The sequence below is a fragment of the Pollicipes pollicipes genome, unplaced genomic scaffold, assembly GCF_011947565.3.
Source record: "Pollicipes pollicipes isolate AB1234 unplaced genomic scaffold, Ppol_2.1 Scaffold_4295;HRSCAF=5057_pilon_pilon_pilon, whole genome shotgun sequence".
Lineage (NCBI taxonomy): Eukaryota > Metazoa > Arthropoda > Thecostraca > Pollicipedomorpha > Pollicipedidae > Pollicipes > Pollicipes pollicipes.
Window position 1 is genome coordinate 8928114 of NW_023596461.1, and position 21767 is coordinate 8949880.

General features: G+C 48.5%; 1 protein-coding gene across 3 annotated transcripts; it reads left to right on the forward strand.

Annotated features, from left to right (window-relative positions):
* Nucleotides 1–12448: 12448 nt before the first annotated feature.
* On the forward strand, nucleotides 12449–21578 carry LOC119096430 (cyclin-L1). Of its 3 annotated transcripts, none has more exons than XM_037219337.1 (8): nucleotides 12449–12510; nucleotides 13148–13212; nucleotides 13532–13536; nucleotides 18665–18869; nucleotides 19372–19643; nucleotides 19988–20050; nucleotides 20477–20587; nucleotides 21011–21578. In XM_037219337.1, the coding sequence occupies exons 2-8, from the start codon at nucleotides 13210–13212 to the stop codon at nucleotides 21213–21215; spliced, it is 864 nt and encodes a 287-aa protein (XP_037075232.1). In that variant the 5' UTR covers nucleotides 12449–12510; nucleotides 13148–13209; the 3' UTR covers nucleotides 21216–21578. The 3 variants fall into 3 exon arrangements, with proteins under 3 accessions (XP_037075232.1, XP_037075231.1, XP_037075230.1); XM_037219336.1 differs by having other exon boundaries at nucleotides 12459–12510; nucleotides 13532–13551; XM_037219335.1 differs by lacking the exons at nucleotides 12449–12510; nucleotides 13148–13212; nucleotides 13532–13536 and adding an exon at nucleotides 14495–17213.
* Nucleotides 21579–21767: the final 189 nt, after the last annotated feature.

The window sequence follows — 21767 nt, forward strand, 5'->3', positions numbered from 1 at the left end:
AAACACCGTTTCGCGCCGAAAAAAATATTCAGTTGTGATTGAGTTCGAGGGACATGACAGCGCTTAACGTCATAAGAGGCCAGAAGCGTTGCGAGTCGGCGGGAAAGGTATGACAGGTGAGATTCGTTTAAGTACGACAGGCGGAATTCGTTAAGTACGACAGGTGAGATAAGTTAGATTATATTAATACGACAGGTGTCCATTACGGGTGTGCAGCCCTGGGGGCGCAGGTAGATTTACGGGAAGAGGTGATGGTACCATGATCTGGGACGAACTAGGGGTTATCTGTTGCGAACAGTCCCAGAATCATTGGCGGTACCCACGCACTTGCGAACAGACTAGCAGCTCCACGATCGTTTGTAGGTACAGTACCTGACGTATCAATGAGCACCGGGTGTCGATTTGTATTCTTTTTTTTAGGGCTCTCCGGCCCCAATGTTGAATTGGTCCCCAATGTTGGCTTGGCCCCCCAATGTTTTTGACTGGAATGTTACAAAGAGCGCCATTAAAGATGACCATCACACGAGTCTGGTCTTCCATGGTCCTTCTGCATAGTACCAAAGGGCATGGCGGACACAGCGGGGCAACTTGATCGCCACGGCCTTAAAATCATTTCCTCAAATGGTGGGTAGCTTTAGATCATGGGGCTAGACCCTATCATATATGCCGCGTTTTTTCCCTGTTAAACATAACCTTGCACCCCTATTACCGCAGCCTAAGCATGATATTGACGTCAATGATTTAGTGGTCTCGTGGAGACTTTATGCCAAGCGTCGTTTTGCGTGCTACTCATAGAAGGCCACAAACCTAGCATACTTTTACTCGAAACCTGACTTTTTGCGGTATGGTCTCCAGAGAAAACGAAATCGGGTAACGAACTAATATTTTGGTGCAGCATTGTTACTTCAGAATACACGTTCAGGAATGAAATTGGATTTATAATACACACAAAATTTGAAAAATGCTGCGACGGATTTGAAATCCGATTCCGTACTGAGAAAACTTTATTGTTTGTACTCCGAACCACCATCCGATTATTGTGAAAGTTTTTACGAACCCTTCCAGCCTCGGGCCTCTAACAAAAAAGCACGAAAGGGTCTTTACTGTGTCATGCAATTGCAACGATTTCTAGCGCCTTGGGATTCGGCTGACGCTGTTAGGTCAGCAGCCAATGTTCGGCACGTTATATACGAATGCTTGTTCTGAAAGGCAAACCCTACACCAAGCGTTTCGCCACATTACGAATGTGGTCAGCTTAGCTTTAGTTGACCTCAGCTCTACCAAAGTTGGGCTTCAGTAACAACGACTGGTGTATCTTCGCTGCAATGAAGTTTTTTGCGATCACTTTGTGCGTTGTAGTCAACGGGTTCATAGCAAGACAGTGCCCGTTAACTGCCCATCACTAAGTTTTTCCAAAGACTTCACATGTGACAGAAATGAGCTTTGAAGAGTTCACCTCCGATGAATGTATGCCACCGTTAATAATAACGTTGGTATTGTTTTAATACATCTTTACACATACACTTGCCCTGCACTTTTCGCATGAAAATTGCATGAAAGTTTGAGCTTCAGCTGGAAACCTGTGGTCATTATATTTTAGGACGTTTAGTTGCCTTCTTTAACAATTTTCAGGGAATTCCTCCAAACTTTTTTGTAGGCTGGTCTGTTACTACTTCGTAATACTGTGGGACAGAAGTTACACATGAAGTTGGAATACCTTACACAATTTAACATAACAAGCTGTGGGATGTGGGGGTGGGGGACATTAGGGTCCAAATAGTTCGGTTTCCTAACAGAACACCGCTCATAAAAGGGAAGTTTGGGTGTGGCGAATGGAATCGACAAGTCGGTCAAGCCAAAAGCTTAACACGAAAAGAGCAATGCGGTCATTTAAGGTACTGGTTGCTCGGGGATGTTCTCTCGATCAAACGAACTATCAAAAACACATCGGGAAACGTAGTCTTATCTCTGAAACCACCAGGAAGAGTTTCAGTCGAGATCTAGGTTACCGAAAAGTGCGGCGTCACGAATTTTTGGAAGTAATCCAATGGGCTATCATCCCTTTCCCTCCCAACGTAGCAGGGTGCCCGTTGCCCCATACCGGTGGATATCTTTTTATCACAGTTCGGTGGCTTTTCCTCAACACAGTGCATATCATCACCCAGACCAGATGCGACACCAAGTATCAGTGTATGAATGTGTGTATGTACAGCAGAAAAAGCTGCATAGGGCAACATTTCATGCAATATTTATCCTGCCGCTACGCATGAATTGCACGCCCGATTCCAAAGGTTGTTAGTCTGCTTATAACAAAATAATGGAAGAGTAAGTCCGGCTATTTATTATGGAGGCGTTCGCAGCATTTCAAACGGCGCGTTGTTTGAGGACAACAGAGCTCAGACACTCTCACCAGGTCTGCACCAACACCATTTATGGTGCGTCTCAAAGCGCAGCCAAGCGTTTTCTGACGTGATGCGTTCAGACTGGCAAAAGCGACTGTGGCATGAGCTGGATTCACTCCATCCAGGCGAAGGCGGTGCGCGTGACGCACTGCTGCCGCGCTGATCCTCCCGTGTATCGCCATTAACACGCGCTTGAGTAGGCATGGTTCAGTTTGACCCCCGAATTAAAACAAGTAAATAGCAGATTGTTTGGTTGGCAATATTTCGATGCACCTTGTAAGGCCGCTGAACAACGGCAGGTAAAAATCAGGCCGTGGATTAAATGAAAACAATTTCTAGGGAATCGTCCGATCTGATGCAACAAAGAAGCGTTCGACGAAGACCTACATCTATAACATAGTTTCTCAGGCAACTCAACAATTGAATACATAAATTTCATTGACCTAAGGTCAGGTATGAAGGTCACATCAAGGTCAAAATCAACCTGCTTGATCGTTCTAGAGCTTGGTATGTGGGTAGATTGTAGTGCTCATTTCGAATTCATTGTTAACAGGAGCATACTAATATTTCATCAACTTCTAAACTGTTTGGGGACTAGCCTAGTTGATTCTAGTCTTTCGTGGCGAACGGCTGAGGCCTGGCCCTAGTCGAATCTAGTCGCGCGGCGTATCAAAGCGTCTGATTCCCCCTCCGGAACGGGTGGGTCGGGACATAATCCTCTCGTTTGTGCAAACCCTTCCCGACCGCCCGCTGTCACAGGTGAGGGTCGACCCGCTCGGGTCGCCAAGCGCGGGCCCGACGAGTGGGTCCGCATGTGTTGGTCAAACTTTCCGAAATGGAACTTGCAAGACGAACAGCTTATCTCGCCCCCGGCCGGGGGGGGGGGGGATGCTGACCTACCCCTACGGTTTTTGAGCGCAGCTCAAAACCGAATACTCGCAGTAACACCACATTTACAGTACCTACTGGTCCATCAATTTGACATCCTTTGTGCAAACTTAAGCCGGTGATCTACCAAGGCCAGTGATCTACGTCAGGTCAAAATGGTTAGCCTCTTAAAACTTTGACCAAACATAACTTTTTGAGTCTCAGATTTTTTAAGGCAGGCGAGGTAAGTGACCTCTAATCAAGTCAACTTTGTTGATGCATCGTAAATAATCAAAATTGGACGCATTCTTGTGTATTTTTGGGGTTTGGATGGAAGGAAAAGACCACTAGCTCACATGCATAGCGATCATATGACCAAAGTGCGCATGACCTTGGCCCAGGTCATATTCAAGGGTACCTCCTGCAAAGCACATGCTGAGCTCAAAATCGACAGTTTTATTACGTAATTTCGAGCTCAGAATTTGAATGCTCCAATGAAAACATGTGATATAATTATAATGCATGCTGAGCTCACCATAGGTCACGTGAGGACATGTGAGGTCATGTGATGTCAACCAAGGTCAATTCCCTCTGTTGTCGGTAGCAGAAGGGCTAGATAAATGGGTGCGCATGCAACCACATCTACATCGTGTCTGTGAAGCTGATGACGTATGATTTGATGTTCCAACGCGACCGTTCTCAGCTCGTTACAAATACATTGCCAAGCGTTGACGGGATTATGTATAACAAGTACAACAGCTATGCGTTCTTGAGCATCTGTAGATGTAAAACACACTTCTTCTGACCATAGAAAAGCATTGTGGTGGTCGCACAGAGTAGTTTGTCAGTGTTTTAGTTCCTTCACTAGTGTCTAATTCACTTCAATTTTGTATTTTGATGGCTTGCGGAGTTTAGCTAAGCTGCCCTTAGCTTATCTTTAGGTCACCATAAAATTACATTTTTATGCTTTGAATACTTTTTCCTCACAGCTGCAGCCAATAAACTAAACTTAGTCAAATGCGCATTGTGCACGAAAGCATAAAAAACAGTACATATAAGCTACTGGTAGATCGACTTTGAACAATGATCTGATATGGCCAGACCTTTGAGGGGGAACAGAAATGGTTGGATTGGACTTCCCACAGTTTTTACGCCTCCATTTTTATCTCAATATCCGTCTTGATGTCATAACATATGATTTAACTGCATCCATCACAGCGACCGTTTTTTACGTTTTGTGACCTCTGGTGATCACATACTTGGCCTGAGGTTACAAATATGAGAAGCCTCTTTGGTGGTTTGACGAGGCCTTTGCAACGGCATCTTTTTTCGTACGACGTCTGAAAATTGGAGGTCCCAGGAGGGAAGTCCACTCCCCCCTATGCGATACTGCGATAGCATTATCGCACAGCTACTTTGTCACCTATCGATGCAAGGCGCTTTGCAGGTTTGTGTTTTTGTCGCCCATATCTTTGTATGCATGCATGCGAGCAATGTCGTGAGCAGATGGTTGTTTTCTTCATTTGTCGCTAGTACTGTCAACTAATTTGCTGTTTCAACGGATTCGAAAATGACCTGGCTGCATCGAAGTGATCTCAGTCAAAAACTGTAATGAAGAAATCTGGACCCAATTACCTGGTGTTATGTTGAAATATATATTGCTGGTGCGTTAAATCTGGCGCACTTCCGGTATACATGCCACCAATCAACTGGTCGCACGCTGCCCAACACGAGTGTTACGCCCATAACAATGGAACCCCGATACCCGTACATTCGTTTGGAGACATGCTGCTTGGAGGCAGACTATTTTAAAGGGAATGTTTCACATTTAAAGATATTGAAGCAAGCGTCAGATATAATGAAACAAGCTCAGTGGAAACTATTGGTGTACTTTTTAAGCAGAAAAGACTGCTCTACACAGCACACCGCTCTGTTCAGTAAACATGCTCCTCAATGCGTCGTGGTTTGATTACGCCACCGTACCATGCACACCATTGATTGAGAGCCAATTGACGGCATTTATATCTTGAGATCGCGCTTATAAGCGCCAGATATGAACGCCTCAACAATTGTATTTTTCTAGGCCTTGATCGCCCATGGCTTACGGAATGGCCGAACTTGAATGACATTGCGATGTTATGAATGTCAGGATGACTGGAATATTTTCCTGGATATATCTTTCTTATTCTTGCGGATGTGTAGCTCGGCAGCTAGACGAGATTGCACCGAAAGGTCCTCAAGATTGCTATTTCAGTTCAAAACCTCATATAAATGCGGAACACCCTTTAAATGTGGGGGGGGGGGGGGTAAGGGGTTGGTGGCTGGGCTTGGCGTCCGATGCTTGCTCCTTATTCTATTTAAGCCATTACTGTAATAGGTCACTCAACATTGCGGTATACCCATTTTAGTAGTCATCATTGCTAGATCTGCTTTCGTCATAGCATGTTCACGTCTTGCGTCTCTCGCGCCTCAGCTGCAAAATAATGTACTGGTGCTGGTCGCATTGCTCGCATGGATGTCACAACACGCAATCATGCGATCATAACTGATATGCCTAGGTCTTGGTCTATGGTCTTGATCCGTTGTGATGTAGTTGTGTTACAAACCGCATTACTTTCATGGGCATGGGTATTGTGTTCATCACAAAACATGGTACAACTCAGCGTGCTGTCATGTTCTCGCTGAATGAAGCTGACTTTTTGGCATTGATCAAAAATTTGCGTACAATATAGCTTATCAGGTGGTTCACAAGAGCGACAAGTTATAGAGGTAGGGGTATTATGTGCCCTTCCAGCAACGAGGAACCGAAACGAGTGGACGTGCATGCACTATGGCTGCATCAATCACCCCTCGGTGACTAAGAGAAGGACTACTGTCATCTAATTTGTGGAGCACGTGGCATTTGAAGATGGCGACATGTTTGAGTCAAAAGAACACTGCCTTGGCCCACTTATCAGACTGACGCAGAGTCTGCCAATATTGGATGTTTTAGGTCTGGCTTGTCCGACGCCTGCCATGTGCATTTTATTTTTAGGAGCGCACTGTCTAGCGTAATACTTTACGCCTATTCAAATGTAAAAATCAAAATAGCCCTGCATGATTTCAGTCACCCTGACCTGCGAAAGGTAAAAAAGTGAATGACCTTACATGAGCACCTGCGACCTTTTGATTAGAAAAGGTATCTGGGTCCTGGCCGCACTTTGGAAACCAATCTGGAGGTTGACCATGTTTGACCTTACTTGATCTGAAGGGCATGACCTAGGAACCTCAAATTCTGACACAAAGAAGTTCAAGTACAGACCATTTCACCATGCCAACAATGGTGTCTCTGGATCTCTTGGTTTCTAAGATATCAGGAGGGTCAAACTGATCCCCCGCCCATCCGAGTGAAGGGTATTCAACCGGCCAACCTGGCGCGAAGCAAGCCTTTCAGCCCCTGTCGCGCGCTGGAGCTGCATCCAGTAGTGGCTGGGCTGGGAGGCAGAATCACGAGAAGACCATCAAGTTTGACGACTTCCGGGATGGGTTCCCACGTATATCACCCAGTCCGTTCTCCGCCTCACATTGCGGAGAACGGACCGGGCGATATGCCTGCCCCCTTTGAAAATGGTGGGGGGCAGTTGCCCCCTTGCCCCTCTGGTGGCGTTAATCCTGAACACCTCCGTAAGGTCGGTACACGCAGCTTCTATGTAACCAGGAAAAAGATTGTATCGAAAACTTCATGGAGTTAAAAACAAACACGGCTCAGTTGGTTAGAGCGCCTATCGCTATAGACGCTCGCTATTTGCCCTGGACAGGCATGGTCTGCGGCCGGTGGCAGCGGTCGCGCTGAAGGTCAGGTGGGGTCGGATAGTGGGACCCCGCTGCAGTTGCTCTGTCTTGCGACACGTTAAACTTTCGCCACCAAATTCCGTGTAGACCTGACATCGCATGATATGTGGTAGGAGTTCTTACAAAAGGAAGAGGTGCAGCGTCCCAGCTTTTGAATCTCACACACTCTGGATGTTACAAACCTTTGGATGTCGCGGTTTTGGATGCTGCAAGCTTGGATGTTGTGACTGCGCTGTCCAGGGACATTGAACGATGTTTTAATGTTATGAGCGCTAGATGCTGAGTTTCCTGACGTTTTGACCATTGGGCGTTGTGAATTCTGGATGTTTTAAAACGCGTTCGTTCAAACTCCAACCACCGCACTTCCCCGTAATAGGCCTTGCCCGCTGGGCCAATCAAAATTTTTGTTTTACTCTCACCACTAGAAGGCGCCCAAGGAGGTTGTCATGACGACCGTAGTCGCGATTGCAAGGAAAAAGTAGGGCGGCGTTACAAGCGGTGGCAGTGCAATTTGGACTCGAAGATAGTTAAATTTGATATCCCACTTATGGTTTGACGGTACTGCAGTGACAATACCCAGGACTGTTATTAGAAGTAACTAGTCCTGGGGTTTCATTAGCGCATGTTTCTGAAATATGAGCCAGAAATGGGACGCCCCCTTTAAATAATTCAACATTTCAATATTTGCCTGTTTTACGGCCTTGGACTTGTACACCAAAATGCAACGTAAAGCGTTTTCAAGCTGGGCCAAAATAAATTGGCCAACCAGAATGGTCACTCTAGCTCCAAAATACACCGAGCACCAGCTGAATGAGCAAATCGAAACGACCAATTTATGAAGAAAAGGCTGATTTATAACCAATGGGATGATTGTAACTCACCAGTGACGGCATAGGGCTTCAAGTCAATATGCAATGTACCCGCTCGCAGGGGCACATAAAAAAATCAGGCACGGGAGGGGTGGGTATCATATTGATAACTCATCACATAGTGGCGGTGGTGTGGTGGGGGTGGGCCTCTGGATTCTCGATCTTGGCTGCTGGGTCTGTGCGCGTTCACATTTTGACTTCTGACTTGGATGGGCTGCGGCTGATGGCAGCGGCTGTTCAAGGTCAGAGAGGTCAAGGGACAGGGGGGCTGTACCAAGCATAACGATACACGCAACCTTTCCATAAAGCTCTGCCATTTTACTGAAATTTCACAATGGTAGGGTAGAGCATAGAGCATACGCAAAGCATACGAAACAATCCTGCTTTACATGAGCTCTGATCTCAAAATCACCGAATCGAAAAGGTTTTAACAACAATTATAACAACAATAAAACATGCCACCCAAGCACGTATATGGACCGCAGCACGGGCCGCAGCTTTATGACAACCTCAGGTTGTCGGGTTCTCGGCTCAAACGCGGACCCCGGGACCATTTTGGGGCCCGGGCCCAGGGGCTCTGAAGGGCCCCTGCTTGGTACTAGGGCCCGTGACTGGCCAGATCAGCTATTGGTTCATTATGGACCACTTCATTGGCATGTCTCGTTTTTCCAGTTCGTGCCAGGCAAGAGGGCCCCGACCAACGCAAGTGATTTGCTGACATTTAGGGTCCCATACTTCATTCAGGGTTCTGCTCTTCAGCAGAATATGACTGGTCGACTAGGAGTCCTTGCCGACACAGGTTTACCTGTGAAGCATTCTGTGCCGTAGAAGAGTGAGCCACCTTGTGTCAGAGACCCCGACCAGCCCAGCCTTCAGTAACAATCCTTGTCCCTGCTTCGAAAACGGACCCCAGAGTCCAAGCCGACTCAGAGCAAACCGGTTAGCATCGGTGGTCTCAGACCTACTTAGACGCCTTGGTGGTCCTGGTGACCCCCGACAGGCGCGGCGAGTCCCTTTGGCAGGGATTTGAGGGTCAGGCCTTCGCCAGGAATTCGATGTCCGTGAAGTTAGCGATTTAGGCAGCGATTCATTCAGCGACGAGTTCCGATTTCTCTCGAAAAGTTCTCAAGGTCAATTATGGCGCGAGAGCACGGAAAATGATCTTTATTTTCCAATGTCAAGTGATCTTCGAAGTCAAAACCTGGGGCAAAGGACGGGGAACCCGATATCATCCATTAATTGCCAACCGATTTGAAAACTGTAAGCATCAAAGTATTCACAAGGGCAAGAGCTTAACGACTCGCTCTCAGAACGCAACTCCAATGTGGATAATGGCGTCTGCGTCCCAAAACATCCGTAAGTTTATGACAGATTGGTTTAAGGCCAACAGAGGGCCACATGGGCCCATTAAGGCTGGTCTACTTCAGGTTTCGCACACGTCTTGGACACTAATCTTACCACATGATCTGCCTGAATTTAGCCATAAATGAGATCCTTAGACGGGCAGAACTTGTCCCAATGATTTTTAAATGTTGCTAGAGAGGGAATTCCTGCAACTTCGTTCGGTAGTCCACTCCAATGATTCACTTCTCTTTGACTAAGTGACATCTGCCTCTTGGTAGTTCTACTCGTACCGTTTGCTAATTGAAGCTTGTCTTGCAAGTCTCAGCCTAATTTCTGGTGCTCCTTGTAGATCTACCACATATTTTCCTTTCATAACCTTGAATATCTCTATCAGATACCTCAAAGTCTATGACATCTCAGTGAATACCAATCCAAGGCTTCGAGCCTGTCCTTACATTCTAGAATTTTCCTTCGTGCATTTGGTGACTTAGTCGGCATTGCGGACAACGATTTCATTAAACCGGTAGTGAAAAGGATCATATTGGTGGCAATAACATGGACGATCTACGACAAATAATCGTAACCATAGACAGTCGTAGATGGACCAAGTGACACGGTGTCCATGGCAATAATCATCTCGGTGATAAAGAGGTCATTTTGGTTGTGCTTCATCCAGTTTGGTAAGAATTTAGGTTTGGTGCAATATCCCTCATTTTTGGGTAGCGTTAATAAGGAGTGGTTCCGGGATTGTATTCCAACACTACGCGACAAAACGTGTAGCTATTCTGCATATTCAACAATTGTAGCCTTTATGAAGTTAAAAAATCATTATTTTGGATTAATCTACCCGTCAAATTGTCTAAAACTAGCTTAGCTATTCAATTGGGGCTTTTCAGAAGTTAGCGTCGTCATATTTTATTGTACTAGTATCACCTCTATGGTTACGTCACTTCCCGTTACGTTGTGCAATGGCGTCCGTGAAGACCGACAAGATGGGCTCGTCTCAACGAAGCTACGGAAGCGTTGTCTTGACGCTTGAAAATTGTCTTATCGGTGAAGAAAAACTGTCTCCAACACCTTCTGAGCTCGATGGACTTGAGCCTGCTTTGGAAAATGAGCTGAGGATCACTGGGAGCCGAGCTCATTCAAACGGCTGGGAAACTCCTCAAAGCTGCCGCAGGTAAGGACCCTACTTATTGTGTGCCATTGTTTATCTGCGTTGATGCTGTTTTAAAGACGATGATAACAAAGTGTGTAGTCTGGTATTTTTGCGAACCATCTTATGTAGCCAGTTGATAGGACTTAATGCAACATTGGTCTGGCAGGCTGTTCCCATTTGTGACGCGCCGTTGTCCCATTTGTGCTGCGCTGTTTCTTTAGAAAGTCCAGGGTTGTAATCCATGTGAAGATCACATGAAAGGAAAGTACATTACAGGAAGCAAGGGCAGCCAAACACTTTTTGTGATGCAGATGGTTATGACAAAGTGAACACTGAAATAAGTTAGTGCGTCGCTTTCGTCTTTGTTCTAGTTACTTTCGTCAAGATGGCGTACGACGGCGTTTGCCTGAGCATTGCGTGCTGGTTGAGACACTATAATTTACAAGGCTTAAAAGCATCATGCTGAACATGTGTGACATAGCACTAAGGTCACAACAATTCCAGTGCACGGATACCAAAAATTAGGGACCTTTGGTTTAAGACTGCCACCAATTAAGTGAGAGAGCACATATTTCAAGAAGTTATGATGGTGTAGGGATAATGCAAGATCAAAATCTTGATCAGCATTGTATCTGAAGAAAGCTAGGATAGTTAGCCTGTTGTGGGTCCTGATTGAAATAAAAATGCATTGTCAAACTTTGGAGTAATGTCTACATCATATTTTTATTGATCTGTACTCTGTCATGCTCATACTCAATGCCTCATTTTCCCCAAACATATATCAATTCCAGGAAACTGATACTCTCGCACAACACATCCATTAGCCAGGTGCCGTCAGTTGTGCATTGTGCGATGACTTTTTTTGCTGAGCATCTCTGCTTTAGAGAAATTTCAGTAACAAATGACAAATTTCCATAGAAGGAAGTAATTCCCAGTATTCAATTAAAAACTTCCCAAATATAACCTGTTTGTTAGGTGCACCATGGGTGCTCCACAATTACCACACTGATCTGGGATCGAGATTGCAAGCATGACATGTGGGAGGTGGATTTATTGCAACAAGGTCCTTAAGTCAAGACAGGGTGCCTAATCCTGTGTATTGCAGCACTCAGTTACCAGTTGGGTAAGGTAGCAACTCCTCATATTGGAGTGCCCATGGTTATAGGTAATTAAACCTAGTTCTCAACCACATGCATTAAACAGAAATAATAAAAAGGCCGCCACATTTTACTTAAGCTTTGTTTTTTTTGTTATGGTCTTGGCTTTGATTCAACTTTATAGCCAGGTCAGGATGTAGCCTGACCTTATTCTCACATGATGGGTAATGTTGGCATCCTTGATGCATTGAGATGGTCTAGGTGGATAATACATGTGGCAAAGGCTCCATTACTTACATGCTTTCTCCTTTATTTCCAGACAGCAATGGCCACAGGGCAAGTGCTAATGCATAGGTTCTACTACTCAAAGTCTTATGTTAAGCATCCTATGGAAATCACGACCATGGCCTGCCTTTGCTTGGCGTCAAAGATTGAAGAGGACAAGAAGGACAAGAGATGTGATAAATGTGTTCCATCACATCAAACAAATTCAGTGCCAAAAAGTAAGTGACATCTTTTTTTCAACACAAGGTCATGCACCTTGGTTTGTGTGTGTTGTCATGCCCAGCATTGCCAGCCACTGGTTTGCTAGTTCCACAGAAGCCGAATCATGCCACAAATGTGTATTTGTGGGGGAGTTGATGCTTACAAATATTTTGTAATCTGGAACTTCTATTTGGATCTTAACATTTTCTATTCTGAACTATGTGGTTCTCAGTAGCAGTTGTACTATTTTGACTTAAATGAGTGCAAGTTTCAGGAATGATCTATACAGGCTGCCTTTATTATCATGCTTTACCATGGCACTGTAACCTCCACAGGACCATATCACCAGTTGTCCTGGACCCAAACTACATTCATCTAAAAAACCAAGTGATCAGGCAGAGAGACGCATCCTCAAGGAACTGGGATTCTGTGTCCATGTCCAGCATCCTCACAAGGTATGTGTTGTTTTTAAGTATAAGCTATGGTTTCAAGATTTTTCCCCTACAAGCCCCCTCTTAAAACTTTATTTGTAAAAGTTGGTTTGAGGCAAGGGTCAGGAGACTCACTAAGGCTTCCCACTTTTCAGGGTTTTAGAGTATGTCATTCCAGAACAAGCTTATTATAATCACTTCTGTGCTTTGTTGGTCTCCTACATTTTACAGGAAGAAAGCATTGCCGGGCTCATTGCTTGACTTTGCAATGACCTTGGCTGTCAGCAAGTTCTTCAGCTCCATCTCATTACCAAAGCCTGTCATTTCAGGACCATGCATGTGCTTTCTAAACCCACTTTGTGGAAGCGGCCAATTTTTTTGCTCAGTGTCATGGCCTCTGGCCATTCTCATCAATGCTGAACCATGCAGCCATCTTGCCAGCCAGTCATTTGGCCTTTCAGGTTATTCACATTGTAAATTCAATGGAATTCTTGGAAACTAAAGATCTGAACATCAATGTCAGCTGTCTGAATGTTGGGAGATGTTTGCAGTGTGCAGAGAAGGCTGGAATAATGGATGATGAGACATTGGTCTCTTAAAAGTGTATGATGTGCCATATTGCTCCAGTAACAGTCACTGACCAACATGGCCAATTTCCCAGATGATTGTAATGTACCTGAGGTTCCTGCGGCGGGAGAACAGCACTGAGCTGCTTCAGTACGCATGGTAAGTTCAAACGGGATCCATCAACAGAGTGTGCTTCTCAGTCATCCTGCACTGCGGGGCTGGATCACATATAGCCCAGTTTTGCAGGCATTGAGCAGCATAGTCTTGTTCACAAGTGTGAATGTAGCATCCTGGTTGCTGTTATTTGTGAGTATACTTGCACCATTTTTATTGTTTTGTGACTGGCCCGGGCTATTCAATGTCATTGTCATTGCTGTTTGGTGTGGCTAGCCAGCCACGTACTTGTAGTGTCATTCCCTGCACCAGTGTGCTGCCCAGGTCAAGCTCTAATTTTGGCTTTGTTCTTTGCCTAACACAGATTAGGTGAGGAATGGCTTGGTAAGTAGGTGGCGGCTCGCGGCCCAGCCGGTCCGGTCTGCCGGTCGTCGTCTGGTCTCCCCTCCTGCCGGCGCCGCCGCCCTCGGACCACCAGCGGGCAGCGGCCGGCGCGCCGTCCGCCAGCGCAGCCACACCCACTGACACGGCTCCGCGCCGCCCGGCCGGCCGACTCTAAACTGTCCAGTGGGACGCATCCCTCTTGTTGCAGGCGGTCGGCTGCCGCCGCGCCCCTGGCTGCTGCTGTGTGCCCATGTCCTGGACAGACCAAGGTGAGCTGGCAGTGGTCTCAGCCTGCTCTGTCTGCTCACTGTGCAGTATGGTCACGGCGCGCGCGCGCGGCGGTCAGTGCGTTTTGATTGTGCTCGTTGTTGCACAGCTTAATGCTCTCAGGCATATCTGGCCCAGTTCTCAGAGGGCATGGATTGCAGGTGGTGCCAGGATTGCTGGAGGTGGAGCAGTGAAATAGAGATCCCCTAGCTCTCATTGCCTTGACCCGATATTGCTAACCAGTCATAAAGGGAAAAGTTTCCCAAAGATGAAGTGATGTGCAAAGCATTCACAGTTTTTGGTGGGAGTGCATTTTTCACGTGATGGACAGCTGTCAAGCAGTCTATGTAATTTTGTTTGCTTGGTTTAAGTATGTTGCAGTTAATATTCATCCCAGTCATGGTAAGATATGGGATAATGAAATATATATATATATATATATATATATATATATATATATATATATATATATATATAAAGCTATTATGATCCATGCACAATGCAGTGCTAGATAGGCAACAGCATGTCCGCCTCCAGCCTTTCTTGGCGCAAGCCGCGTGGTCTCTGAGCTGGCGCTGAATATGTGGTGTTGATATTGCAGTGGGTTGCGAGGAGCGCACTGGCTGTGGTCATCCGACCTCCGGTCTCGGATCGGCCGCTTCCACCTCCACACGACACTGCCGGCCGAAAGGTGGTACTGGGCGCCAGGCCCTTGTAGGCTGCTCTGACCGCTCGCTCTCGCTCGCCCGCCCGTTCGCCCGCGCCTGGCCCGATGTTACGCCGCCGAACGCACCGACCCCGCCCCAGGCCGCCAGCCCGCAAATTGGCGCAAGGATATTTCTCTGGAAGCTGACAGCTATATTGTGGTCGTGTATACAAGTTCGGTTAGGTCACTGCTTGAAGCTACAGTTGCTGAGATGAGCCTGGATGTTTTCTTCTGGTGGGGAAACGTCGCTCGGTCTGTTTGACTATGCGTCACAATTTTGATAATGGCACGCATTGGGAGCGGCGGAGTCCGAGTCACAAGTCATATAGACTGTCTGGTACTGCAGATGGAATTGGCCGCAAGCTGCACTCTCCACCGCTCCCAATGCAGTGTCTCGGGGGCCCGCTGAGTTCTGTCGCTGCCGTGTCGGCCGTTCTGAGCGTTCATGCAGGCGATGGCCCTGACCGGAGGTCCATGTGGCGACTGCGACGGACGTCGCGCGGGGGACACCAGGCGCCGCAGCTGGAGGTGCGTCTGGCGGCGCGCCCAGCCACGCCAACAGGTGCTCTGGACTCCGCCCTGCGTCATACCGCCAGGGCGCTCTCGCCGTAGACGTCATGGTGTTTGGGGAGTGGATGGGCGACCTGGCTTGGTCATTTCCATTTTCAACATTTGATCACGGTTCTACAAAACGTGTGCAGTTTATGCTTGTATTCACAAGAAGTTAGCATACCAAATTCTAGTGACATTTGACTAATTGTACCAGAGGAAAAACCATGCCTGATGTGTTTTAAGTGCTTGCACACTTCATCCAATGGCTAACTGAATATTCCTCCAAATTAATTTTGCTGGCACTGTTTAATAACCCTTTCTGATTCAAAGATTGGTCTTTCCAGGACTGATTGGTCACTTTGGGAAAGTATGGATAGCAAATGTACAGGTATTTGCTAAGTTGATGTTTTGGGTAGAGTTCAGAGAGCATTGGCATAATTTGCAATGCTGTCTTTCACTGTGATCCTACAAAATTCAGGCACCAGGCTGATTGGTTTTGAAAGTTTCATATGTCTTGTCTACTTTTGACATCTACCAAAGCCACATCTATCTTGGATAGCAAACATTTTGTTTTGCATGGGTGCTGTGGTCAGAACCATTTGTTTTTAGTTGGTGTCTTGTTTGGGTACAAATGATGGATTGGTAAAACAACTGCCATCTTGTACATGATCAGTTCATGCATTTCATGCATAGTGTTCATCCTGTTCCCTGCAGTTTTGCTTCCTTTTTGCATTCTCCTTATTGTTTTGTTTCAGTTTATCAGACATTCCAGTGGTTTTCATTGTTATTTGTCCGCAGTACCTGTGATTGCTTGGCTGATTTTTGTTTCTTGTTGCCTTGTCTGCTCCATTCCCATCTTCTCTTGGACGAGTGCTGCTGTATGTTGACAAAGATGCCACATAGTCAAGTTTGTGAAACATGATGCTGATGTGCACCATGAATATTAATGGTTACATGTACTCAGATCATCCATCCTCAGTTGCACTGAACTACACTTGACAGGGCATATACCTGGATCTACATAGGAGCCTCAATCTGGGGGAAACTGGGGACATCCCAATATTGACTAGATGGGCATATGTCCTTTCCTGGCATTGGACCAGTATGCAGTGCAAGCATGACACTGGTAGCTTCTTTGCAACAATGATTGCTAAGCAATAATGGTTACAGGGGTTTGTTGCAAATTACATATCCATGGTGGCTATTGTCAGTCATGAGAAATGAAGTGTTCATTCTGTGAGGAATCTGTATCTTAATACCTGATGAAGAAGGCCAGGGAAGGTATTGTAAGAACAGTAAAAGCACCAGGAAGAGCAGGCAAGCAACTTCTAGTAATAGGATGAGGTGTGCTGGTTTTGTCCATAGGCAGTCTTTATCAATATAGGTCACTTCATTTAAAAAAGTCAAAAAATCCTGAAAATAAATCCTTAGCTCACACAATATTTCATGCATGTGTTGCCTATCCTTGCTTCGGCATGCTGTGTCATCCAGTAGTTTTTTCTGGTCAGTAGTTTTTTCCAGAACCCACCAGCAGTGCTGGGCAAATGATAAAAAAGTATAATGATGAGGCTCAATTGTACTGTAAAGATACAGTTCAAACATGCGAATTACCATTGTGGCAACTAACATTGATGTTTTGTTTGTCAGCTTTGCTATTGGGGCAGCATCTGCAGTCAATTAAATGTTAGCATGTTAACATCACATCAAATTGCAAAATTTGTTGGTGTAATCTGTCTTTGCAGGGTTGTGTGTTGGTCCCTAGCTTGGAGGTCTGTCACAGCGTTTCCATGGCTGTGACGTTTTTGTTCAATGGGTCTGAGCTGCCGGTGAGATATTTGCTGCATGTCACGGCGAAAGTTAGGTAGTGTGGTTCTTTTCTGTCAGTTGGCAATGTTCAATGCAACCCAATATGTCTTGCTTTTGTGAAGAAGTCATTTGGGGTAGGGTTGAAAATCAGGTTTGTTGCTTAGCTGTTTGGCCAATGTTCGTTCCAGGGCTCCTCCTGAGTTACATAGGAGACAACATCCCATCTGCTTAGGCTGGCGGACGCGTCTATGGCAATGTTAGGCGTGCTGTGGGTCGATAGGTGCTGTCGGCCGGACCCATGCCACTGCGCCCACAGTACTGCTGTCCTAAGGTAAAACCCTTTGTGTGTATTGTTGGCGATTTTGCGTTTTTGCCATTTAATTTTTGTCTTCTCAAGTGGAATTCAATTACTGAAGCCATTCTCGAAATTTTCACAATTTCTTAGATAAAAAAGGGCTAAAAATTTATGTTGATTTCAACTGATGGGTTAAATGGCCAAATTCAGCCTGAGAGGACAGGTCAGATGACTTAACAAATGCAAAATAGCCAAACATGAACATGTGGGGTTTTACCTTTGGATGACAGTGCTGTGGTGTGTGTGCTTGGTGCGCAAGCTACAGATGGCTTACCACGCTTGTGGCGCGTCAGATCTGGCGTCCTCGATAGTATTCGGTCGTTGCTGTTCGTCGACACAGGCCGTGCTTGAATCTGCAGCGGTGGCGGCTCGTTGCTATAGATGGTGATTTTGCCCCTGCCTTTTGGGTGTCTTTCAACATCAGCCATAGTTCCATTAAGAGTGGTGGCGGGATATTTCTTTCGGTTGGCACTGTTTCGTCCCTGTCCTCTGGCAAGTTCTCTACTGACTGGGGCATCTTATGTTCATAACACTATTTTTTGGTAGTTTAATTCGATCACACGGTTGTGATGCCAAGTGTACACAAAACATGGATTGCGATGGGCATTAAAATAAATATAATGACTTCTTTCTGTTTCTGGAAAGCATGGGAGGCTCTAAGTTCCAGCCTGAATTCATCAAGTGCGCTCTTATGTTTAAGTCTTGAAACTTGGGGGGGTGGATGGATTTGGGCATGATGCACACATTAAAACCAGGGTTTTGCCAATCCTCCGTGGAGCACAGCCACCTTCATGGTAAAATTGGTTATACCAATTGCGCCATTTGCAGTGGAGATTTTGAAATGTTCGGTTGGCTTCATACTCGACAGGCTTCGGGTGAAGTTAGAGATCTCTGTTCACAACCACCATTCGCGTGGCTGAATATTTGGTCACATTAACAATGGCTGGGTTTGCGTGGCAGTTTTTGGCACGATTGTGTCCCTGTTCATTCTGGACTGTAGTTGTTTGGCTGGGCGGATTCGCTCCGCCGAGTGACCGGCTAAAGTTTTCGTTAACTGTGGTCAAGGTACCCGTACCTGGCGGGAATCTACGGACTTTGCAAGTGGGCTGGTTCTTCACCTATCCATTCTCCTGGCCGGCCCGGGGCGGCGTTGGTGCGTTCGTGGCGCGCGTTTGTGGGCGCTCGCGACAGCGCTGCAGGACAGGGCGTGTGACGCGCGTGCGCCAGTGACCATACTGCCAGGACGTGGGCACACAGCCGCCGCCGCCGGGACGTCGCCGGCCGACCGCGTCCCTCCCGCCGCTCCAGCGCCGCAGACCAGACGGCCGCCGGCCCGGACCGGACCGGACCGCAGACCCTGGACCGCGGACCCCGCCCGCCCCGCGGCGAGCATCGCTAACGGTCAGTGCGCCGCCCGCCGTCCGCAGGAACGCCATGAACGACGCGCTGCGCACCAACGTGTTCATCCGGTACAGTCCGGAGACAGTGGCGGCCGCCTGCATCTACCTGGCGGCGCGCGTCAAGCGCGTGCCGCTGCCCAGCCGGCCGCACTGGTTCCACGTGTTCGGCATGGACGAGGCCGACCTGCGCGACATCGCCACCGCCATCATGCGCCTGTACGGGCGCTCCAAGGTAACGGCACCGGGGCAGCAGGCGCGCCACCGACGGGTCGGGTGCGGCACCCCCGAACTGGCTCCGTCGCCGGGTTTTGCGTGACGATCGCCACTAATGGGATCGTCTTCCGCGGGAAGCTGCGACTCAGCACTATGTGAGCTCCCTTTTGTGACGTTGAGCTTTACAACGTGTAGTATTCCTATATCTGCAGAGGGTCGTCGTTGACAGGTTCGTCTTGCCACTCTTGATATCCCTTGGATAGATGATGTTGAGTTATTGTAGGAGTAGGATGGTTCCAAGTAGTGCCCCATCATTGAGGTGATATTAGCTGTTGGCGTTTATCACGTGCAACTGCTCATGCTCCTGATGACGGTACTCGCGGTTTATCATGTGCAGCTGTTCATGCCCCCGATTTCGGCACTCGCGCTGTCTTCGAGTCTAGTGCGCCACACCTGTGTACCCTGCACAGCGCGTCTAGCGGTGTGTGCAGCGCAACTGACGCGGCGCCCGCCGCCGGCAGCCGAACGCCGACCAGCTGGAGCGGGCCGTGGAGGAGCTGCGCGCGCGCCAGCAGGAGCAGCGGCTCAAGAACAAGCTGTTGTCGGGCACCAACACGCCGCTGGGGACGGGCAACAACTTCAGCCCGCTGGCGTCGCACAACGCCTCGCCGGCTGAGCAGCGGCCGGGCGCCGCCGGCTCCGGCGGCCGCGACACGCCCAACGGCGACGCCAAGCTCAACAAGGAAAACATCGCCGCCGCCGCCGCCGCCGCGGTCGCCAAACGCACCGACAGGTGAGGCACTGTGCCGCGGAGGGGCGATGGACGTGTGGCACATGCAGGCTCGCGGATAGCGAGGCCTGTCCGCGGCGTCACTGATAGTGTGATGCGTATGTGCTGGACCCTTTCGGGCCATGTACTGACAGCAATGAAGGTATGCCTCTCCCATGATGTGGTAACATGCAATGTTAGGCCGGCTAGAAATTGGCACCAGTCAGTGGTGTTAAAACGATAGCAGTCTATATAAGGGACCTGCGCTGGACGACCAGCATGTTAGATTTGGCTCAGTTGTAGTCTGGAAAAGTGCCTCCCACATCGTCTCATCCTGGCTTTACTGATCACTGTCCAATGTTTCACAGTTCAAGATCGCGTTCGTCGAATGAAGATGATGACCGCCGCAAACTGAAGTCAAAGAACCGCAGGTGAGCATCTGCCTGGGTGGCGGGTGACCGGCACTCTGCCCACGTGACGCATCGGCGGCAGATCAGGGACCGCCATATGCTGCTAGTGGCTCACGTTCACAAATAACGCCGATTCCGACGCGCTATATTTTGAGCTTTTCCCGTGCGATGATGGAGGGAAACGGGGTTTTAGCCAGAACCTGTTTTACGGGATCGTGGATCCAAACGTCATTTCCGTGGCTTCCGCTAACATTATTATAACGTTGCATCTCATTTCCGAAGGTCCCTCTGTCTGAGCATTCCTGGTTTGCCATTGGCGTGTGGTGGCTCTGCTGGTGTGTCTCCACCTGTAGTGTGTGCGTGTGTGTCGTGCTGCGGTGGCCCTCCTGATGAGAGGTGAGCGCCGATCCTTCGCGGGGGCTGACCGGGCGCGTGTGCCCACGGCAGGGAGCGCTCCCACCACCGGTCGCGCTCGCGTTCGCCGGTCGAGAAGCGCCGCCGCCACTCGTCCACGCCTGACCGCCACAGGAACAAGCACAAGAAGGACAAGGAGCGCAGGTGAGGCCCACCACCGTGCTGGGGGGTGGACCTGTGGACGGGCAGTAGCCGCCGGCGTCCGCCGCGGCAGCTGCTCCTGTGTGTAATGTTTGGGTGGTGTAGGGCATCGAAATCGGCCCGGCCTTAGCCGCCTGGGGCTCGCCGGGCTGTTGTGTTGTGGGCAGTCTGGTGGCATGTATTTTGCAGCCTATCTTTCATAAGTGAGCGGTGTGGCATCTCAAAGTTTTTTCCCTACACTGGTATGCAGGCAGTTCTGTTCGTAGTGTGTTTGGTGGACGAGGTGTCCTGTGATGTGCTTATTAGGAGCTTCCTGTTTGTGTCCAAAGCTGGTACTAGTGGGTGGCTTGCTGACACAAACTGAGGTTACTGGGTAGCACCAGAGAATGCGTGGCCCGGAACTTGACCGTCGCCTCCTGCCGGCAGCCGCGACAAGCACCGGCGCCGCTCGGCCGAGCGCGAGCGCGCGCGCACGCGCTCCCGCTCGCCGGCCCGCTCCAAGTCGAAGCACGAGCGGTCGGAGCGCATGCCGCCGCTGAGCGGCGGCAAGCGCGAGCGGCGCGCCGGCTCGCAGGAGCGCCACAAACAGGCCAAGAAGCGCGGCTACGAAAACAACCACAAGCGCCGCTGACGGCCGACGGCGGTCGGGGAGCGCGGGCGCCGGGCGGCCCAGGGCGGGGCCGCGGCGTAAACAGTAGTGCACTGGCTTGAGGGGCGGCGTGCATGCGGGTCTGTGTGTGTATATACGTGTACTGTACTGTACTGCCGGCTGCAGTGTTGCCATTGTGATCCATTCTGAAGTGTGCCGAGTGTTCATCGCCGGGCGTAATTAGGCACCAGTATTCACGCCCATCAGTAGCGTGCCTAGATCATGTCACAATCATCCGATCATCCCAGTGTAAGTGTACTTGTGAAGGCGATCCCGCCAGCGATAGGCATTTATCGTCGAACCATGTACTTGTCAAAATGTATCTCAATACATGACCATGTGTAAGTCGTGTGTTTCCGGAAGGGCGTCGCGGATGGCTGTCTAGAATGCAGTATTTAACGAACGAGAACAAACATGGAGACTTGCGCGTGGAGAAAGGCAGCCGCGCTTTCCCACTTTCAGTTGACGCGGCAGGTCGGTGATACGAAAAGCCCCAATCATCATGGGTGGTAAATGCAGCCATGTCTTCACTCA